Consider the following 16,360-nt stretch of genomic DNA (forward strand, 5'->3'; position numbering starts at 1 on the left):
TGGGAGACCTTGACAAAGGCATGGCTGCACTTACCACCTTAGGGCTCCCGAACTGCACTGGAGCCATCTATGGGACCCACATCCATATCCGCGCCCTGGAGCATCAAACAAGTACATCAACCACAAAAGATACTTCTCCATGGTGCTGCAGGCCCTGGTCAACCACCGTGGACACTTCACAGACTTTTACATGAGGTGGGTGGGCCAGGCAGACGATTCCTTTGTGTTCCTCAACTCCAGCCTGTGCTGGAGGATGGAGACAGGCACATTCCTCCCCCACCGTGAGCAAGCAGTTGGGGACGTGCAGATGCCTCTGCATCGTGGGCAGGCATAAAGCTTTCTGCAGTCCTTGCACATCTCTGCTAATGTTCCTGTTTTAACAGGCCCATTGTTCTAGAATAAGGCCACTGCTGAGGAAAAAATACCCCAAAACCTTCATCTGTGGTGATTTATGTAATGGTTTTATGATGTGAACAAATGTCTTCAAAGACCTGAAGGCCTTCAGATTGATTTAATCTGTCACCTCTAATATCAATGTAATCCATTTGAAGGTTAAATATGTGCTGTGCTTCTATATCCCCAGAACAAAGAGAAAATCCAATTATCTAACTGATAAAAATATCCTAATCTTTTTCACAAACAAGATTGAGTATCTCATGTTCCCCTAATATAAAAGTATGATAAATATAATGGTTTTCCATCTGCAGACACTTTTTAAATGTGAATAAAAATAGTGTCCTATCATTTTAACATTTAAATCAATATATAAAGTGTATACATTCCATTCCCACAGGTCCTGCCCAAACAGTGAAAAAAATTACTGCACAGCTGCAATAAAGATACTAGTATCAAACAGGATGAAAGTTTTGAAATGTAAGCAGCCAGAATAAGTCCCTCCTCAATAACTAATACTGGCAGTGCTTCCATTAAATTGACAGCCTGCTGCATTAAAGACTCAGCAGGCATTTTATGTGGGACTCAGTAGTGAACGCACATCACTGATCAGTGAAAGCTGCAAATTTAATGGAACTGTCAGCCAGTCTACAGTACTGAGGTAGTAGTTCTACTTTGTATAACTGGAGTCACTGGAGCAGGGGAATTGGACCCTAGGCCCTCCTAGATGGGTGCCATAACTACCAGTCTATATATACGTTCTCTCCTGCTCCCTCTCTGTAGCCCACTGATTATGTAAGTCTGTGGTGTCCAAGCAGTCATGCATAGAGAGGGAAATGAATCTTGGTCTCTCACATCATGGGAAAGTGCTGTAACTATTGGACTAAAAGTTACAAAGTAAGTACCACTGACCCAAGATTTCAAATGTCACCCATCTGGCAGTCGGCCTCTGAACACACCTATCACATTGGGCACTCCAGGCAAGATAGGCAGGTAAACTTGGTGGAATCAGGCTATCAAATACCAAGATACAAAATAGATAGGAATAACAGAGTAGATCATGCTGATGGGGTACAATATGTTCAAATTAATGGAATTAAATAAACTGAAAACTCTAACTGAATCAAACTATACCACAGAATCTGTATGGTTAGAAAATTTATACTTGAATAATAAAGTATACTTCTAGGAATATACTACTAGTCAACTGACCAGGATGCTGACAGTGATTGTGAAATACCAAGGGTGGTTAGAAAGCTGCAACAACAGAAAGCAAAATAATAATGGGTGACTTCAAATAACCTCATATTAACTGTGTAAATATCACCTCAGGGTATAATGCTGATGTAAAATTTCTCAGCACCATAGTGACTGCTTTTTGCACTGATTAATCCTGGAACCCACAAGACGAGAGGTGATTCTTGATTTTGTGTTACATGGAGCACAGGATCTAGTCCAAGGGGTAATCCCTCACTAATGTGCTAGGTTCCCTCCCAGAGCAATTGTTACAGTCCTTCATCCTCCCACAGAGGAGGGTGATGTGCTTCGTATGATCCCAGCACTGGGATGGAATCCAGAGAATGCCTGGCTCTGTCAGCCTCAGTGAAATCCTCTCGGACAGGTGAATATTCTTGCCAAATCAAGTAAACTCATGGAGGATGGTGTACTCTGACAAGACAATGATCAGCACGTGTGTGCTCCAGAGACCCTGATCACTTGTACTAATCAACAGATTTCAGCAGAAAAGAAACTGGAATGTTCACTGCAGGCTACTACTACTACTAAAGGGGTACAAGGCCAGGGACCTTTGTATTCTTGCATAATAGTCAGGCAGCAAAGGGATCAGGGATCTATATGTTGTGGGAATGGCCCTGGAGGACTATAGATACCTGAAAGCTCTATATGCCCCTTGTCCCCATCCATACTGCTCTTTAAAATGGATACATGGCAATGCCATAGTGGATGCATATACTTAATCCATGTGTGCTAACTTTCACAGGTTAGTCCGTCCTTCAGGTACATGCTTCAGATATGGACAACAGGGTGGCTGTTAGACCACAATGCCCATGTAACTGAGTACAGTCACAAGTGGAGACACCACTCCCACTCCCCGTCCCCGAACAAAAAGAGGTTGCTAACAGGAGGCATGATAAGAATGAAGAAATCAAATGGAGGATTACAATTAAGAGGAAGAAAATAATTAAATCACTAACTTACATATCTAAGAACACTTTGAGCTTCATTACCAATCAAGTGGGGGCTTCTCTAGTCAAACTGCATTTAACAAGCTCAGTGTGGTGCTTGTGAGAATGGCTCACCCCCAGTTAGTAACAGAGACTTAAACCAAGCCCTCACCCTTATTGCAGTGCTAAAAACCGCCATCTCTAACTTTTTAAATGAATAATGAGAGGAATTAAACATGAGAACATAATGAACATTAATAAGAGCAACTTCACGCCATGGGGTAAGAAGCACCTAGTTTGGCCAGAGAGAAAAAAGCAGGTTAATTCAGGAGGAATACACTAGTAATCTTGGAGACCAGTTCTAAAAGAAACTGAAAAAATATTTTTCTTTAAAACTGTAGGAGGATAAAAAACAGTCCAACTCAGTCATCATCTACATCACTATAATAAGAAAATCTGTCTTAAAGGAAAGAAATCATAAGTCTTTGAGACTCACCTTGAATCTAAACAGAAAAATGTATAAAACATCTTGGAGTGAGGGAGATTAGGCACTAATATCTCAGGTGTCAATGGACATTTTTTGTTGCTTGCACTGAAAATACTATGAGCTGCAGTGCATGTCATATATGAGTGTACCCAACATGAAATTATTTAGATTAATATGTGGAAAAATATTAATGGATTCTTGAATCACTTCATTTTTACAACATGGCCAGTTAGAAACTGCTCATCCCATTTTTGCTGAGTCATTCATATCTACAGTCATACATCTAAGTGTGAACTGAATGGTGCATTTTTTTGCATATATGGTCTATGACCCATCTTAGGTTTGGTCAACACTAAAAACTTGTATCAGTCCACACTCATGAGACACATAATTATACTGACCTAAAACAGGTTTCAGGGAAGTGGATTAACTAAGATGATGGGAGAATGCTGGCTTAAAGCATCTTCATCAGAGATCTATAGCAGCACAGCTGCACTTGTGAAGTTGCACCAATATTGTGTTTTAAGTTTAGACATTTCCTGAGTAGACTCTACATAGGGAAGTCTTCATTAGTGCGGTGAGACCTTTTCAGTAGAGGGTATGAGGACAATATGAGAAAACTGTATTATTATATTTGAATAAATAGCCACAATAAATAATAATGCCCAATTAGGATGTGTTTCCCCTCCTTTACATCCATAATTTTAGGCTTTGTTCATCCATGACTGTACTGCACTACTCTCAAATAAGCATCCATTTGTCTTTAAGAAAACTTGGACAAATTGTTAGTACTGGAAAAAGCCAGAGGATTATTCTTGATGTTGGAGAAGATTACTAAATGGAATTCTTAGGTACTAAACAAACAGTACTATTCAACAGAATAAGGGCTTTCCTGGATAGATGTGCATATAAATACCCTTTTGGCCAGATTCTCAATGGGAGAAAGGGGAAGAGGTTTGGCACAGCAGAGTTCAGCTACACTGTTGTTAACCAATGACATTAGGTAGTATTACCCTTGTATATCCCAGCTTTCACTGATGCCCAGCAGTACTGAATCAGAAAGGAACAGCTATCTCCCTCTGACCTCCCACCTCTATTCCAGTTGAGTGGCACTTAAATGAAATAGAGAACCAAGGCCTTCCACTTCAATATGAGCCATCTGTGTAGAAACAAGGGTAGAATTTGGCCTTTATGCAGTATATTAATTATTTTCTACAAACTTACATTGAAAATATAAATATAAAACAAAGCTCCACATTGCTTCAGATTTATGAAACCAGCAATATACATATGTTGCACAAACATAAAAAAATCAGTGCAGAGTACTCGCATTAAAAATTCCTGTGCAAGTAACTTTTGCTTTCACCATCGTTACTTCTAGCACTATTGGTATCCTGAATAGAAGCACTTCTAACTGAAGACATCATCACATCCGTAATGTTTTGCTTTGGACTTTCTTCTAAGTCAGTGTTTATTGCTCCAACTTGTGCTAATTTCCATTCAAGCTCTGTAACAAGAAATAATGACTTACAGCAGCAAACAGGAAAAAAATCATAAAATGCATTTATACAAACAATTTGCAAATTATTAAAGTTTTTTAACAGGTACAAATGAACCAGATAGGTAACTGAATTTTCAAAGCAAAGAATTAAAAAAAAATAGATCAAGTATAACAGTGAAACGTACATGTAACCACATCACAAATAGCTATTATATGAAGTTGGGTGCCTAGAGGTCTTCTGTACCAAGAGAGGTAGCCATGTTAGTCTGTAGCTTCGAGAACAACAAGAAGTCTTGTGGCACCTTATAGACTAACAGATATTTTGGAGCATAAGCTTTCGTGGGCAAAGACCCGCTTCATCAGATGCATGAGTTGGGGGAGGCGGGGCGGGGTTCCACAGGGGTACTCAAAGAATGGGGTCCCAGAAAAAGGGAGGGCCAGAGCTGACAAGGTCTATTCAGCAAGGTGGAAATGGCCCATTATCAATAGTAGGTATCAAAAGAGGAAAAAACAAGTCAGATCAGACAGAGGAATATGAGCCACTGTCAGAGTCCAATGGGGAGATCTTAAAACCCAGGGCAGAGAAGCTGCCTTTGTAAGCTGCGAGCCATTCCCAGTCTCTGTTTAATCCTTGGTTAACGGAGTCAGATTTGCAAATAAAATGCAGCTCAGAGATTTCTCTCTCCATTTGATTTTTGAAATTTCTTTGTTTCAGGACTGCCACCCTTAAATCTGCTACTGAGCGTCCAGGGAGATTGAAATGTTCCCCCACAGGCTTCTGTACATTACCGTTCCTGATGTCTGATTTATGTCCATTTATTCTTTTAAGTAAAGACTGTCCAGTTTGGCCAATGTAAATTGCAGCAGGGCATTGCTGGCACATGATGTCATATATTATATTAGTAGATATGCAGGTAAAGGAGCCTCTGATGGTATGGCTGATGTTAGGTCCTGTGATGATGTCACTGGTGTGAGCAGTGTTGGCAGCAAGGACCATTACAGGGGCTGGTTCCAGGCCTAGAGGCACTGGTTTGTGATTTGTAGTGGCTGGTGAGGATTTGTTTAAGGTTGGCAGGCTGTCAGTAGGCGAGGACAGGCCTGCCTCCCAAGGTCTGTGAGAGTGAAAGATCATTGTGCAGGATGGGTTGCAGATCACTGATGATGCATTGGAGAGGCCTTAGGTGGGGGCTGTATGTGATAGTCAGTGGTGTTCTCTTGTTTTCCTTGCGAGGCCTGTCTTGCTACAAGACCTCGCAGACAGGCCTCGCAAGGAAAACAAGAGAACACCACTGACTATCACATACAGCCCCCACCTAAGGCCTCTCCAACGCATCATCAGTGATCTGCAACCCATCCTGCACAATGATCTTTCACTCTCACAAACCTTGGGGGGCAGGCCTGTCCTCGCCTACTGACAGCCTGCCAACCTTAAACAAATCCTCACCAGCTACTACAAATCACAAACCAGTTCCTCTAGGCAACTACTAGGCCACTACTCCAGTCTATGTGTTACAGTACCGGGCATGCAGCAAATTGAATATGGCTATTGTAAATAAAAAAATAAATGTTAACCCCATTCATGAGTATGTGAGCAGCTGAAGTGTCCACCTTAATGTACTTGTTCATATGTGACTCAAACAGAAAGTGTCCTTCTAAAGAGCACCTTCTAAAGAAAGTGATTGCTTGTTGCATATAAACTAAGTAATTTTCTCATAATTGCCCGTGACAGAAATATGTAGTGCATTCTTTAAAATAAGAAACCTAAATGAACCTTAAAACATGGTAGATATAGAGGCTACAGTTGCTACTTGCACCATAAATTTTACAATATATTTTAGTCTTCTCAAGCCCAAAATGGGAAACAGATCACCCTTTCCTTTTTGGAATAAGAAAATAATGGGAACAGAACTTTGCCTTGAAACTAACAAAGTACCATTTCTGTGGTTCCTAGCCACAAAGAGAATATCTTCTTTAACCATCCTGTCGTAAACAGGAGATATGATTTTCTAAAGTGACATGCTTATGGGTGCCTCGGTGCCTAACATGACACCTTACATATGCTCTATTTTCACAGGATGGATGGGTCAGCACGTTTGGAAAAGCAGGCACAAGTAAAATGTCCTAAGTTGCATACCCAAACATCAAGGAACACTACTACTGTCACTTTGGAAAACAAGCCAGCAGTCACATATCACTTCAAAGACTAACAAAATAAGTTATTAGGAGAGGATCTTTCGAGGGGCAGATCCACTTCCTCAGATCTGGAGATATAACATTTCCAGTGCAGTATTGATGGTTTTATCATAAAAAAAAAACCAAATAAACCTGACAAATTAGATACATAGAATTGAAGGGGGATGTGGAGGGGTGCGAAATACTGAAGTGTCCTGCCTGAGACCATAATGAATATCAAAGGAAGGTAAACTGTCTTTGTAATGGGGTAATTGCTATCTCTATTAAGGCCAAGCATCAATGTATCTAATTTGAGCATGAACTACAGTTCACACGTCTTCCATTGTAATCTGCTGTTAAAGTCTCTTTGTTGTATGACACATATTCTCAAGTCTCTAACAGAATGGCCCACTCTACGGAAATGATAGGTTTATGTTTATTCAGATTCCTAACGTCTGCTCTGTACCCATACTCTTGTACCTTCCCTTTGCTTCCCTGTCAGAAAATCATTTTTCTGTGGGGAAGCAAAGAAATCTGATGGGTACCTGAATTCTGTGCATGTACGATGATGCAGAATTCCCTTGGGGGTAACAATAAGTTCAGTTTTTCTCAGTGCGCAACAGAACACTGCTCTGCTGCAGACTCACTTTGTGACCTTGGGCAAATCACTTAGTCCTTCTGTGCCTTGGTTTCCTTGCTGCAAAATGGGGGTGATAGCATTTCGTTACTTCAAATGGATGTTGTGAGAATAAATAAATTTAAAAGATTGCAATCTGCTCAGAAATTGTGGCCATGGGGGCCATATAAGTATCTACATCAGCCATATCAAACTCACAGCCAGGAGGCAGCACGTGGCCCAACTGATTACTTTTGTGGCCCACGACTAGATGTTAATAAAACATCTAAGTGAGCCCCACCCAGTCACACACCCTTCTCTGGCACGTACGAGTGGCGGGGGCAGGACAAACACCAATCCTGCCTCCTCAGGCTGTCTGTGTCTGGCACATGTGTATTAAAACCACAGGGAGCCAAAGAGTGAAGAGCAAAGGACAGCTGAGGAGTGTGAAGCAGAGTAATATGGGGAATGGGTACAGGCAGGTGGAGGGCACACCTCATGGGGCTAGTGCTCTCGGGGGGTAGTGCAAGGTTCAAGAGGCCCAGGGGGTAGTGCAAGGCTCCAAGGGCTGGGGGTAGTGCATTGGGGGGCCAGTGCAAGCCTCAAGGGGTCTGAGTCAGTGCACTGGGTGGGGGCAATACAAGCCAAAGAGGCCTGGGAAATAGTGCATGGTGCGGGGGCAGACCAAGCCTCAAAAGGCTGGGGGTCAATGCGGGGGGGGGCACTGCAATGAGGGCTGCACTGTAATGGGGACAAGTGCAGGCCTCACGGGGTTAGGGAATGGTACAATGGGGGCTGCACTGCAGTGAGGGGGAATACAAGCCCCAAAGAGTCTGAAAGGAGGGAGAGAACACAGTGCAAAGGGGGACTGCAATATACATCTCAGAATGTCTGAAAAGGAAGTGCAAAGACATGGCGGGGAGGGGAGAGTGCAGTGTAAGAGGAGAGGGGTCTCAGAGTGGGAGGGGAGTGCAATACTTCTAAGGTGGAACTGAAAGGAAAAATCCTTTACAGACTTCGGACATTAGCCACAGAAGCTGTGAGATCCTGACCTGGTCTCTCTCCCCATCACCCCTTCCTCTACTGGAGGCCACCCAGTCCCACCCAACACCCCTTTCCTCTCTCCCTGCTTCCTCTATGCAGGAAAAGAGATGTTGGATTGTGATATCTTCTATGGCCCACTGGAAGTGGGTGGGGGAAAGGGGAATCTCTAACTTCCATATGCAGAGACAGGCTGCTCTTGTGGCAGGGGAGGGGTTTCACTGTGTTGTACCCAACCTGAACAAAGGTGAGAGGGAAATACATAAAATCAGCCAAAGCATTATTTCAAACCTGGTCACAATGATTATGTCTAGATTGCTGAGAACTGTCGCTAAAGATATGCAAATTATGCAACATATTTGCATATCTTTTGCTGACAGTTCTATCGGGAGAGGCTTTTCCAACATTTGGCCTGTCCACACAGAGCTGAATGTTGGAAAAAATCCCTGTGGCGAGATATCCCTTCTTCCTCGTGGAATGAGATGTACAAGGATGCAGACAAAATGCTCCTAACCAGCAAATCTCTGCTGACGGATCTGCAATCTGGACGCACACTGTCAACAAAACTTCAGTCGACACAAGGCTGCAGTCTAGACATAACCAATGACTGATCAAGCAAATCCTGTACAATGGAAATGTTCTGACTTAAGTACACCCTTAGCAACACAACATCAGGGGCATTCCACCACAGAGCTGGTGATGATCAGTTTCTCCCAGACCTAACCTTCATTCTCTGAGGTTATGCTATGTCATCTATAGCACTTCAAGCTATCAACAAGCTAATATTTGTGCTACAGTAGAAATGCAGAAGTTTCTGTTTACAGCTAATTCCTAATTTTTCCTGTTTAATGTACAAAAACACTATACAAGATTGTTCCACTCCAAGAAGTGATCTTAAGACCTGGTGTTTATCAACAACATTAGATAAATATGTTCCAAATAATTTCATAGTAATTATAATACCTTCTATTTTAAGATTTGTCCCTCCACATTCAGTAACTCCAATGAACCTGCCTTTTATCTCACCATTTCTGTACACAAAAATGGTAGGTAAACATCTGTCATGGTAGTTTTGAATACAGCTGTTCACAATGGCTTTGACAAACTTGATTTCTGGAAACTTTCTGGCTAGCAGGCTGAGATGCTGGTTAACTAATAAGCACATTGGGATGCTAGAAAAGAATGGATAGATTTAATGAAAGTTCTGACACCATAGTTTGTAATATTCAAGAAAACACTATGATCTATATAAATAACCTTTCAAAAAGAGATTGTGACATTTCAGTTCATATTTTTAGGAAAATATGCTTATGCTATGGATATGGCATAACCATGACATGCTTTATGGAAGATAACTAATGTAAGGTAGCATTGAAACGATTATGATTTACTGAATATGATTATCCTATTTGTATGCATGTGCCATTTTGGTATCTAAAGTTAGGAATATGGACCATGTAGCTGTATTTTAACTATGCTACTTTGGGTGTCACCAACTGCTAAGAGTTCAAGGCACAACTGTGGAGAAGCCAGACAAGGCTGATGGCACATAAGTGAGGACAATGAACTGTGAGAAGGCTTGACCTTCCTGGGGAAATACTATGCTGTCACTGACTCATGCACACTATGATGCTACAGAGTCAGGTGATCTGGTCACCTGATACTAACCACGATTTTGGCCTGCTGAACTATTCCACTAGGAGGTGGTGAAATCTCACCTTATGGAAATCCTACATACAGTGTATGGAGGGGGGAACATAATCAAACGGCTTGCTTCTCCTCGTTGCCCCACTGAAAGAGATACTTGAAAACACCTGGAACAAAAGGACTAGAAGTTGTGGGGGGCGGGGTAGGCCATTGCTGAACCCAAACTAGAAAAATACCTAGCTTGTGAAGGAATCTACCTAAAGCAATATCTAGGGTGAGGAATTATTATTTGTAATTAATTTATTTGTGAGTCTAGCTTAGTTTGCATATTTCACTTCATTTTTTAGTAATGTGCTTTATTCTGTTTGTTACCTCTTCAACAACTTTAAAGCCACTTTTTGTATTTAATAAACTTATTCCTTGTATCAAAACAAAAAAGCAGTCATGTAGCACTTTAAAGACTAACAAAATAGCAGTGCTACATGACTGATTTTTTGTTCTGATAGAATACAGACTAACACAGCTATCTCTCTGATATTATTCCTAGTATATAATATAACCCAAGTTATGTAATTTCTAAGGGGAGAGGTAGAAAGCTGTGCATGTCTTCCACCACATTGAGAGAGGAGGTGAATTTCATACAACTTTTGGGTCTCCAAAAGAGAGGGACACCTGCATGCCTGGCAAGACCTTTAAGATGAGCCTTTCCAGAGTTGATCTCAATGTCTGCCTCGTTCTGCAGCTGGGTGTGGCCCTACCTGTGTGTGTGTATGTTCTGGAAGAGGCTTATGAGCCTAGCCCAGCAAGACCAGGTAAAGGTGACACCAGGCTGGCAAAAAAGGCTGACTCATTGGCATCCCAGCACACTGAGGCCGTGTCTACACGTGCCCCAAACTTCGAAATGGCCACGCAAATGGCCATTTCGAAGTTTACTAATGAAGCGCTGAAATGCATATTCAGCGCTTCATTAGCATGTGGGCTGCCGCAGCACTTCAAAATTGACGCGCCTTGCCGCCGGGCGGCGCATCCAGACGGGGCTCCTTTTCGAAAGGACGCTGCCTACTTCAAAGTCCCCTTATTCCCATCAGCTCATGGGAATAAGGGGACTTCGAAGTAGGCGGGGTCCTTTCGAAAAGGAGCCCCGTCTGGACGTGCCGCGCGACGGCAAGGCGCGTCAATTTTGAAGCGCCGCGGCAGCCCGCATGCTAATGAAGCGCTGAATATGCATTTCAGCGCTTCATTAGTAAACTTTGAAATGGCCATTTGTATGGCCATTTCGAAGTTTGGGGCACATGTAGACGTAGCCTGAGTGACATAACAAGGAGTCCAATGAGCACATAATTTTTCCGTGTAGTCAGAATGCTTCTACTTTGCTCTGTATGGGACTTTCACTATAGATTTCTTTGGCTTCTCCTACAAGGAGCCTTATGGACAAAGGCTGTTGAAATAAAAACTGAAAATATTTACATGAAAGCTATGATACGTATACTATTGGTTAGTACTGCTCAATAGCACCATGTATTCTATACGGTTTTCCTCCACCACTGATATGCTTTGGTCCTTGTCCATCTAACTCAGTTTGTGTATTTGAGATTTTAATACATATTAGTTTACTGTTCTTTGGCTATTCAGTTTTGTAGTATTACATTTGATATTTTAAGATTTTTTTTTTAAAAACAACTCTATTAAATAGAGTAAATTTTTAAAAGAACACCTCAGGATGGAGCTGTGGCTATATTACGTTGGTCCATGGGCTTTAGGCCTGTATGTTTGTAACACAACTATAATTTATCTTACAATAATCCAGTTTGCAGTATTTTAACCTTAAAAACTGCCTGGCATGGGTGATAGTGAACTCAGAGCTATCCGTGTCTTACTATTATCAGACTTACAAGCCTTCAAAAAAAGGTTACCTTAGCACCAGAAGGCCTGATAAAAGCCTTACACTCCTTCCAAATGCTCACATTTTTCTGGGCCTTTCCCTTGTTAACCTGGAGAGCAGCAGAGTTGAAAGTGCTGGCCAGAGGAGTCCCTTTGGGGCACTGTGGGACACCTCCCATAGACAAAGAATACTGACTCTCACAGCACTGCATCTGCACTACCACAAAGGGTATGTCTTCACTAGAGAGAGATCGACCCTGCACTGCTTAAAATATACCAGGCAAAGTCAAACTTAGCATTACTCCTCCTCAAGGAGGAGTACAGATGTCAACTTTAACTGCCCTTAAAGTTGGCAGAATGAGCGGAATGACTCGTTGTTTGTAAAAATCAACCTAACATGACTAACTTCAACCTAAACTCATAATGTAGAATAAGCCTTCTGTTGAACTTGGCACAACTTCTGGAATGCTCTGGTGACAACTCTCCTCTTTTCTAAGCTGAATCCTTTGGAGACAGATCCACTGTCTTTTCCAATCATTTGTGTATGAGGGAGACTACTTTCTCAATATCCCTTAGTTTTATCTTGAGAACTTTTTGTGGCGTTCAGAACTGGATTGTCTCTTTTTAAGAGAGAATAAATAAGATCTGTAGTTTAATGTGTAATTGAGGAAAAAAAAATCCTAGACTGTCCTTGGATGGGAAACCTCTGCTGAAGCCTTGTGGGTGATTATACCGGAAAGAAAGACAGGGAATGAGAACTGCTACTTGGGCCCTCTCTGGGATGCTTAGGGCAGAAAAAGTCTGCCATTATGACAGGACAGTAGGACCCCTCCCCCGCCCCCCGACTTATGCGCAGGTTGCATTCCTGGGCAATAGCATGGTAAGTCAAATTTCACGTAAGTTGGGGCCTGGTGGGGGAGGGGCACTGCCACCTTTGGGTCCCCGTTCCTGGCTACGCCTGGCTCCCTGCTCCGGTGAGCAGCAGGGAGCCCAGAGCCAGGCGCAGCAGCACTAGTCAGTTTCCTGGCTCCCACAAGTGGCAGGGAGCCAGGAAACTGACCAGCACTGCTGCCCCTAGCTCTCACCTGCACCCCCACTCCCAGGAGGCAGGAAACTGACCAGCACAGCTGTGCTGGTCAGTTTCCCAGCTCCTGCAAGTAGCAGGGAGCTGGGAAACTGACCTGGTGCTGCTGCACCTGGCTCCCAGCTGCCCCGCTGGAGCCAGAAAACTGACTGGTGCAGCAGCACTGGTCAATTTCACAGCTCCCACAAGTGGAGAGGAGCTGGGCCACCTCTCTGCCACTGACGATTTTGACTTGCGATATTGCAAGAAACGCAAAAGTCAAAACTGTGTAAGCCAGGGATCTACTGTATGGAAAGTCCTACACCTTACTTTTGATAGTATCAGAGAGGTAAACATATTTGTAGCTTCGCAAAAAACAAGCAGTCCTGTAGAACCCTAAAGACTAACAATTTTATTGGCCAGTGGCCCAGACTAAGAAGTAGGTCCCAGCTTTCATTGGAATGGCAGGGTGCTTCATCGTAGTCCCCATCACTGAGCTGTCTAACAAGGGAAAGCCGGGTAAGGGGCATCTCTCTGAGGAGGGCAGTCAGGTAAACCAATGGGAGGAAGAGAAATTCTTTTAAACTGAGAACAATTGCAATCTGAGGGGTCTTTGTCTGGGTCTGCGTCTGGAGCAGGGAGAAACCAAAAATTCTTGAATTAACCCAGTAAGGCTGTCTCATAATCAACACAGGGGTATGTAAGTAGAAAGAAAGTGTTTAGTTAGATGTGATCGGGTTATTTTTATTTTGGGACTTGGTGTGGAGTTGCTTTGGTTAATAATTTTATTCTTTCCCCTGTATTCTGGAACTGTTAAGCTGACTCCGAGGGAAGTAATTCTCTCCACTGCAACTGGAATGGCTTGAGTAATTTTCTCTTGTTTTGTGAACAAGTTACCTTTTTTCAAGGCAATGGTTTGATTCCTGTGTCCTAGAGAAGGGTCTGTGTATATTCATTCCTTAGACTGAAAGGTCAGATATCAGATTACAGCTCTTTGTTTCCAAGGGTTCTCCTAAGGGAGGGTGAACAGCTTGTGTTTCACCCCACAGGGAGACATCCCAAGTGTGTCTTCCTGTGTCAAGGGAGCTTTCCTCACTTGGGTCATGGCAGCAATTACTCTCCAGGGTATCAGGGAATCTGTGACCTTGAGGAGTTTTTTAAGCAGAACCTTTAAAGGCAAGGTATTTTAAGGTATTTGTATGCCCCCACTTTCTGAACTTGGCATGTCAGAGTAGGGAGGCATCCCTGACAGAGACCGTGGTCAGGGCCCCAGTGCTGGTAAACGCAGATTTTAACAAGCCCTTTGTGGCGTCCACTGACACTTCTTACCCATGAAAATTCATTACACAATAAACAAAAACTCATAGTCTTTAAGATGCTACAGGGCTGCTTATTTTTAATAAGAATTTATTTCCATCTGACTGATCTGATCTTTAATCCTGGAAGGAAGGCTTGGTTTATGGCAACTGAATGAACAGTGAAAACTGCATCCCAGTATACTAAGGAAAAAGCCATGTCCTGTCTCACCAAAACAACGCACACACACACACACACACACACACACACACAGAGAGAGAGAGAGAGAGAGAGAGAGAGAGAGAGAGAGAGAGAGAGCTGAGCATGCCAGTTCTTGGATCTTTCCACGGGCTCCTAACGCAATTACTGCTGTCACTAGGAAATTCTTTGGAAAACTGCAAAGTTACAGAAACACCCAACCTTCCTCAATCCTTCAGGAAAGACCCTCACCTTACCAGAATGCTGATCTGTTGGAGGGTGGGGAAAGAGTGAGAGGAGGTTGCAGAGAGAGAAAGCTGCAGAAGACCTTCTGCTCTCCAGCACAATTCAAGCCTGCCAACAGTAGCTAGCTAGAAAGATCTTTTGCATTACTTTTCAAAAGTGAAAAAATCCTATGCACTGCACTGATGGAGCAAGGAGAACAAACACAGGAGAAATCTTTTTTTCCAAGATTCCTCTCCCCCAAGTGAAGAAATAGTAAACCATGACATTATATTTATTTTAAATGTATCATCTTTCATATAATCTCATCATCTTGAGTATTTTTTCCAAGTGTTTTAGAATATTAAATAGTTTTCAAAAAATACAAACATCGGATTACCTTGATCTATATAGATGAATTACAACCCACACATCCTTTTGAGCATTGGTGACTTCTTTCACATATTGGTCGCCAGAAATTTCTCTCAGATCCCCATATTTTGGTTTTTTCTGAAAATTTTTCCATTCTTGCAACCGTTGTTGCCTATTTTAGAAATAAAAAATATATGGCACATTTTTAAAAATGAATGAACCATTGAACAAACCAAAAATCATTTATAGTTGAGGTCTGAAACATGGATTTAAACTTTTAGGTCTTCAGCCTGATTTTTGATCGATATGGTTGTACATTTTGAAAAAGTGGCAATATTTTTTTGAAACGTGGTGCCAATTTTTTAATAATCTTTGTCTGAATGCCTTTCAGTTCTAATGGAATTATTTTGTGCTAGAAAGACTTTACAGCTGGCATTTAGTCAGCACTTGAAAACTGAAAAGAAACTACGTGTACATACATAAATCTAAGGAACATTAAAGACCTACAATATTAAGAAAAAGAATGCTACAGTCACAAATATATTGTCTATTTTGATAATGCAGTGGAGACAACACAAGCAACACAAATTTAAAAAACACCAGAAATGATATTGTGCTCTTGAAAACAAAATTATACATCAAATAAAGTAATCCAGAGTTTAATAGTTCACTATTGCACAATTTTGTAATGAAATTTGAATCCAAAAGCAGTAGGTGGCAGTCTTCACCTGTAAAAATAATAACAATGTAGAAAGTGAGAAAAATTCAAAGTTAAAGACCAATTTTTATTAAAATTTATTGAAATAAACCAAACCATTTTTTAAAGTCTGCAGCTGATATTCTTTTAAAAGTGCTAAATAAAGTGTTTACTTTATTTTACAATGATAGATGATTATATAGGTGCACCACTGTGGGATTTAATGAGAACATTCATTTAAAATTCCTTCTATTTTAAAATAGAAGTACACACTTGAGGGAGTCAACATCATTTTAGTATGTCTCAACTTCTATTATTTTAGCAGTTCAACGGAGCAGGAGTATACTGGTTCAAATTCAGTTCTCTTTCCAGTTCAACTGGATAGCTTTATCATACTGGTATACTTATTTTGTAAATATCTGTTGCAAGTCATACCTACTTTTGTAGTGTCTCCTGCTGAACTAGTTGTGTTACAAACATTCCCTGCCTCAGTTTCTCTTCTCTTAGGCCCCTTTCAGAATTCCACAGAGTTCAAATGAATGTAAGACAAAATTCCCCTGCTTTGGTTCTACTTTGCTAAATCTAAAATAA

General features: G+C 41.7%; 1 protein-coding gene across 1 annotated transcript in view; it reads right to left on the reverse strand.

The window, feature by feature from the left end:
- Nucleotides 1-4,255: 4,255 nt before the first annotated feature.
- Nucleotides 4,256-16,360, reverse strand: part of PDCL2 (phosducin like 2) — a 39,084-nt gene continuing 26,979 nt past the window's right edge. Inside the window, exons 4-6 of the mRNA XM_074991816.1 lie at nt 15,101-15,244; nt 9,357-9,565; nt 4,256-4,570 (exon numbers count right to left, since the gene is read on the reverse strand). Of these exons, the coding sequence (XP_074847917.1) occupies nt 4,395-4,570; nt 9,357-9,565; nt 15,101-15,244 (529 nt within the window). The 3' untranslated portion in view covers nt 4,256-4,394. The remainder of the gene's footprint in view (nt 4,571-9,356; nt 9,566-15,100; nt 15,245-16,360) is intronic.

Source organism: Carettochelys insculpta, chromosome 4, assembly GCF_033958435.1.
Source record: "Carettochelys insculpta isolate YL-2023 chromosome 4, ASM3395843v1, whole genome shotgun sequence".
NCBI classification, from domain to species: Eukaryota; Metazoa; Chordata; order Testudines; family Carettochelyidae; genus Carettochelys; species Carettochelys insculpta.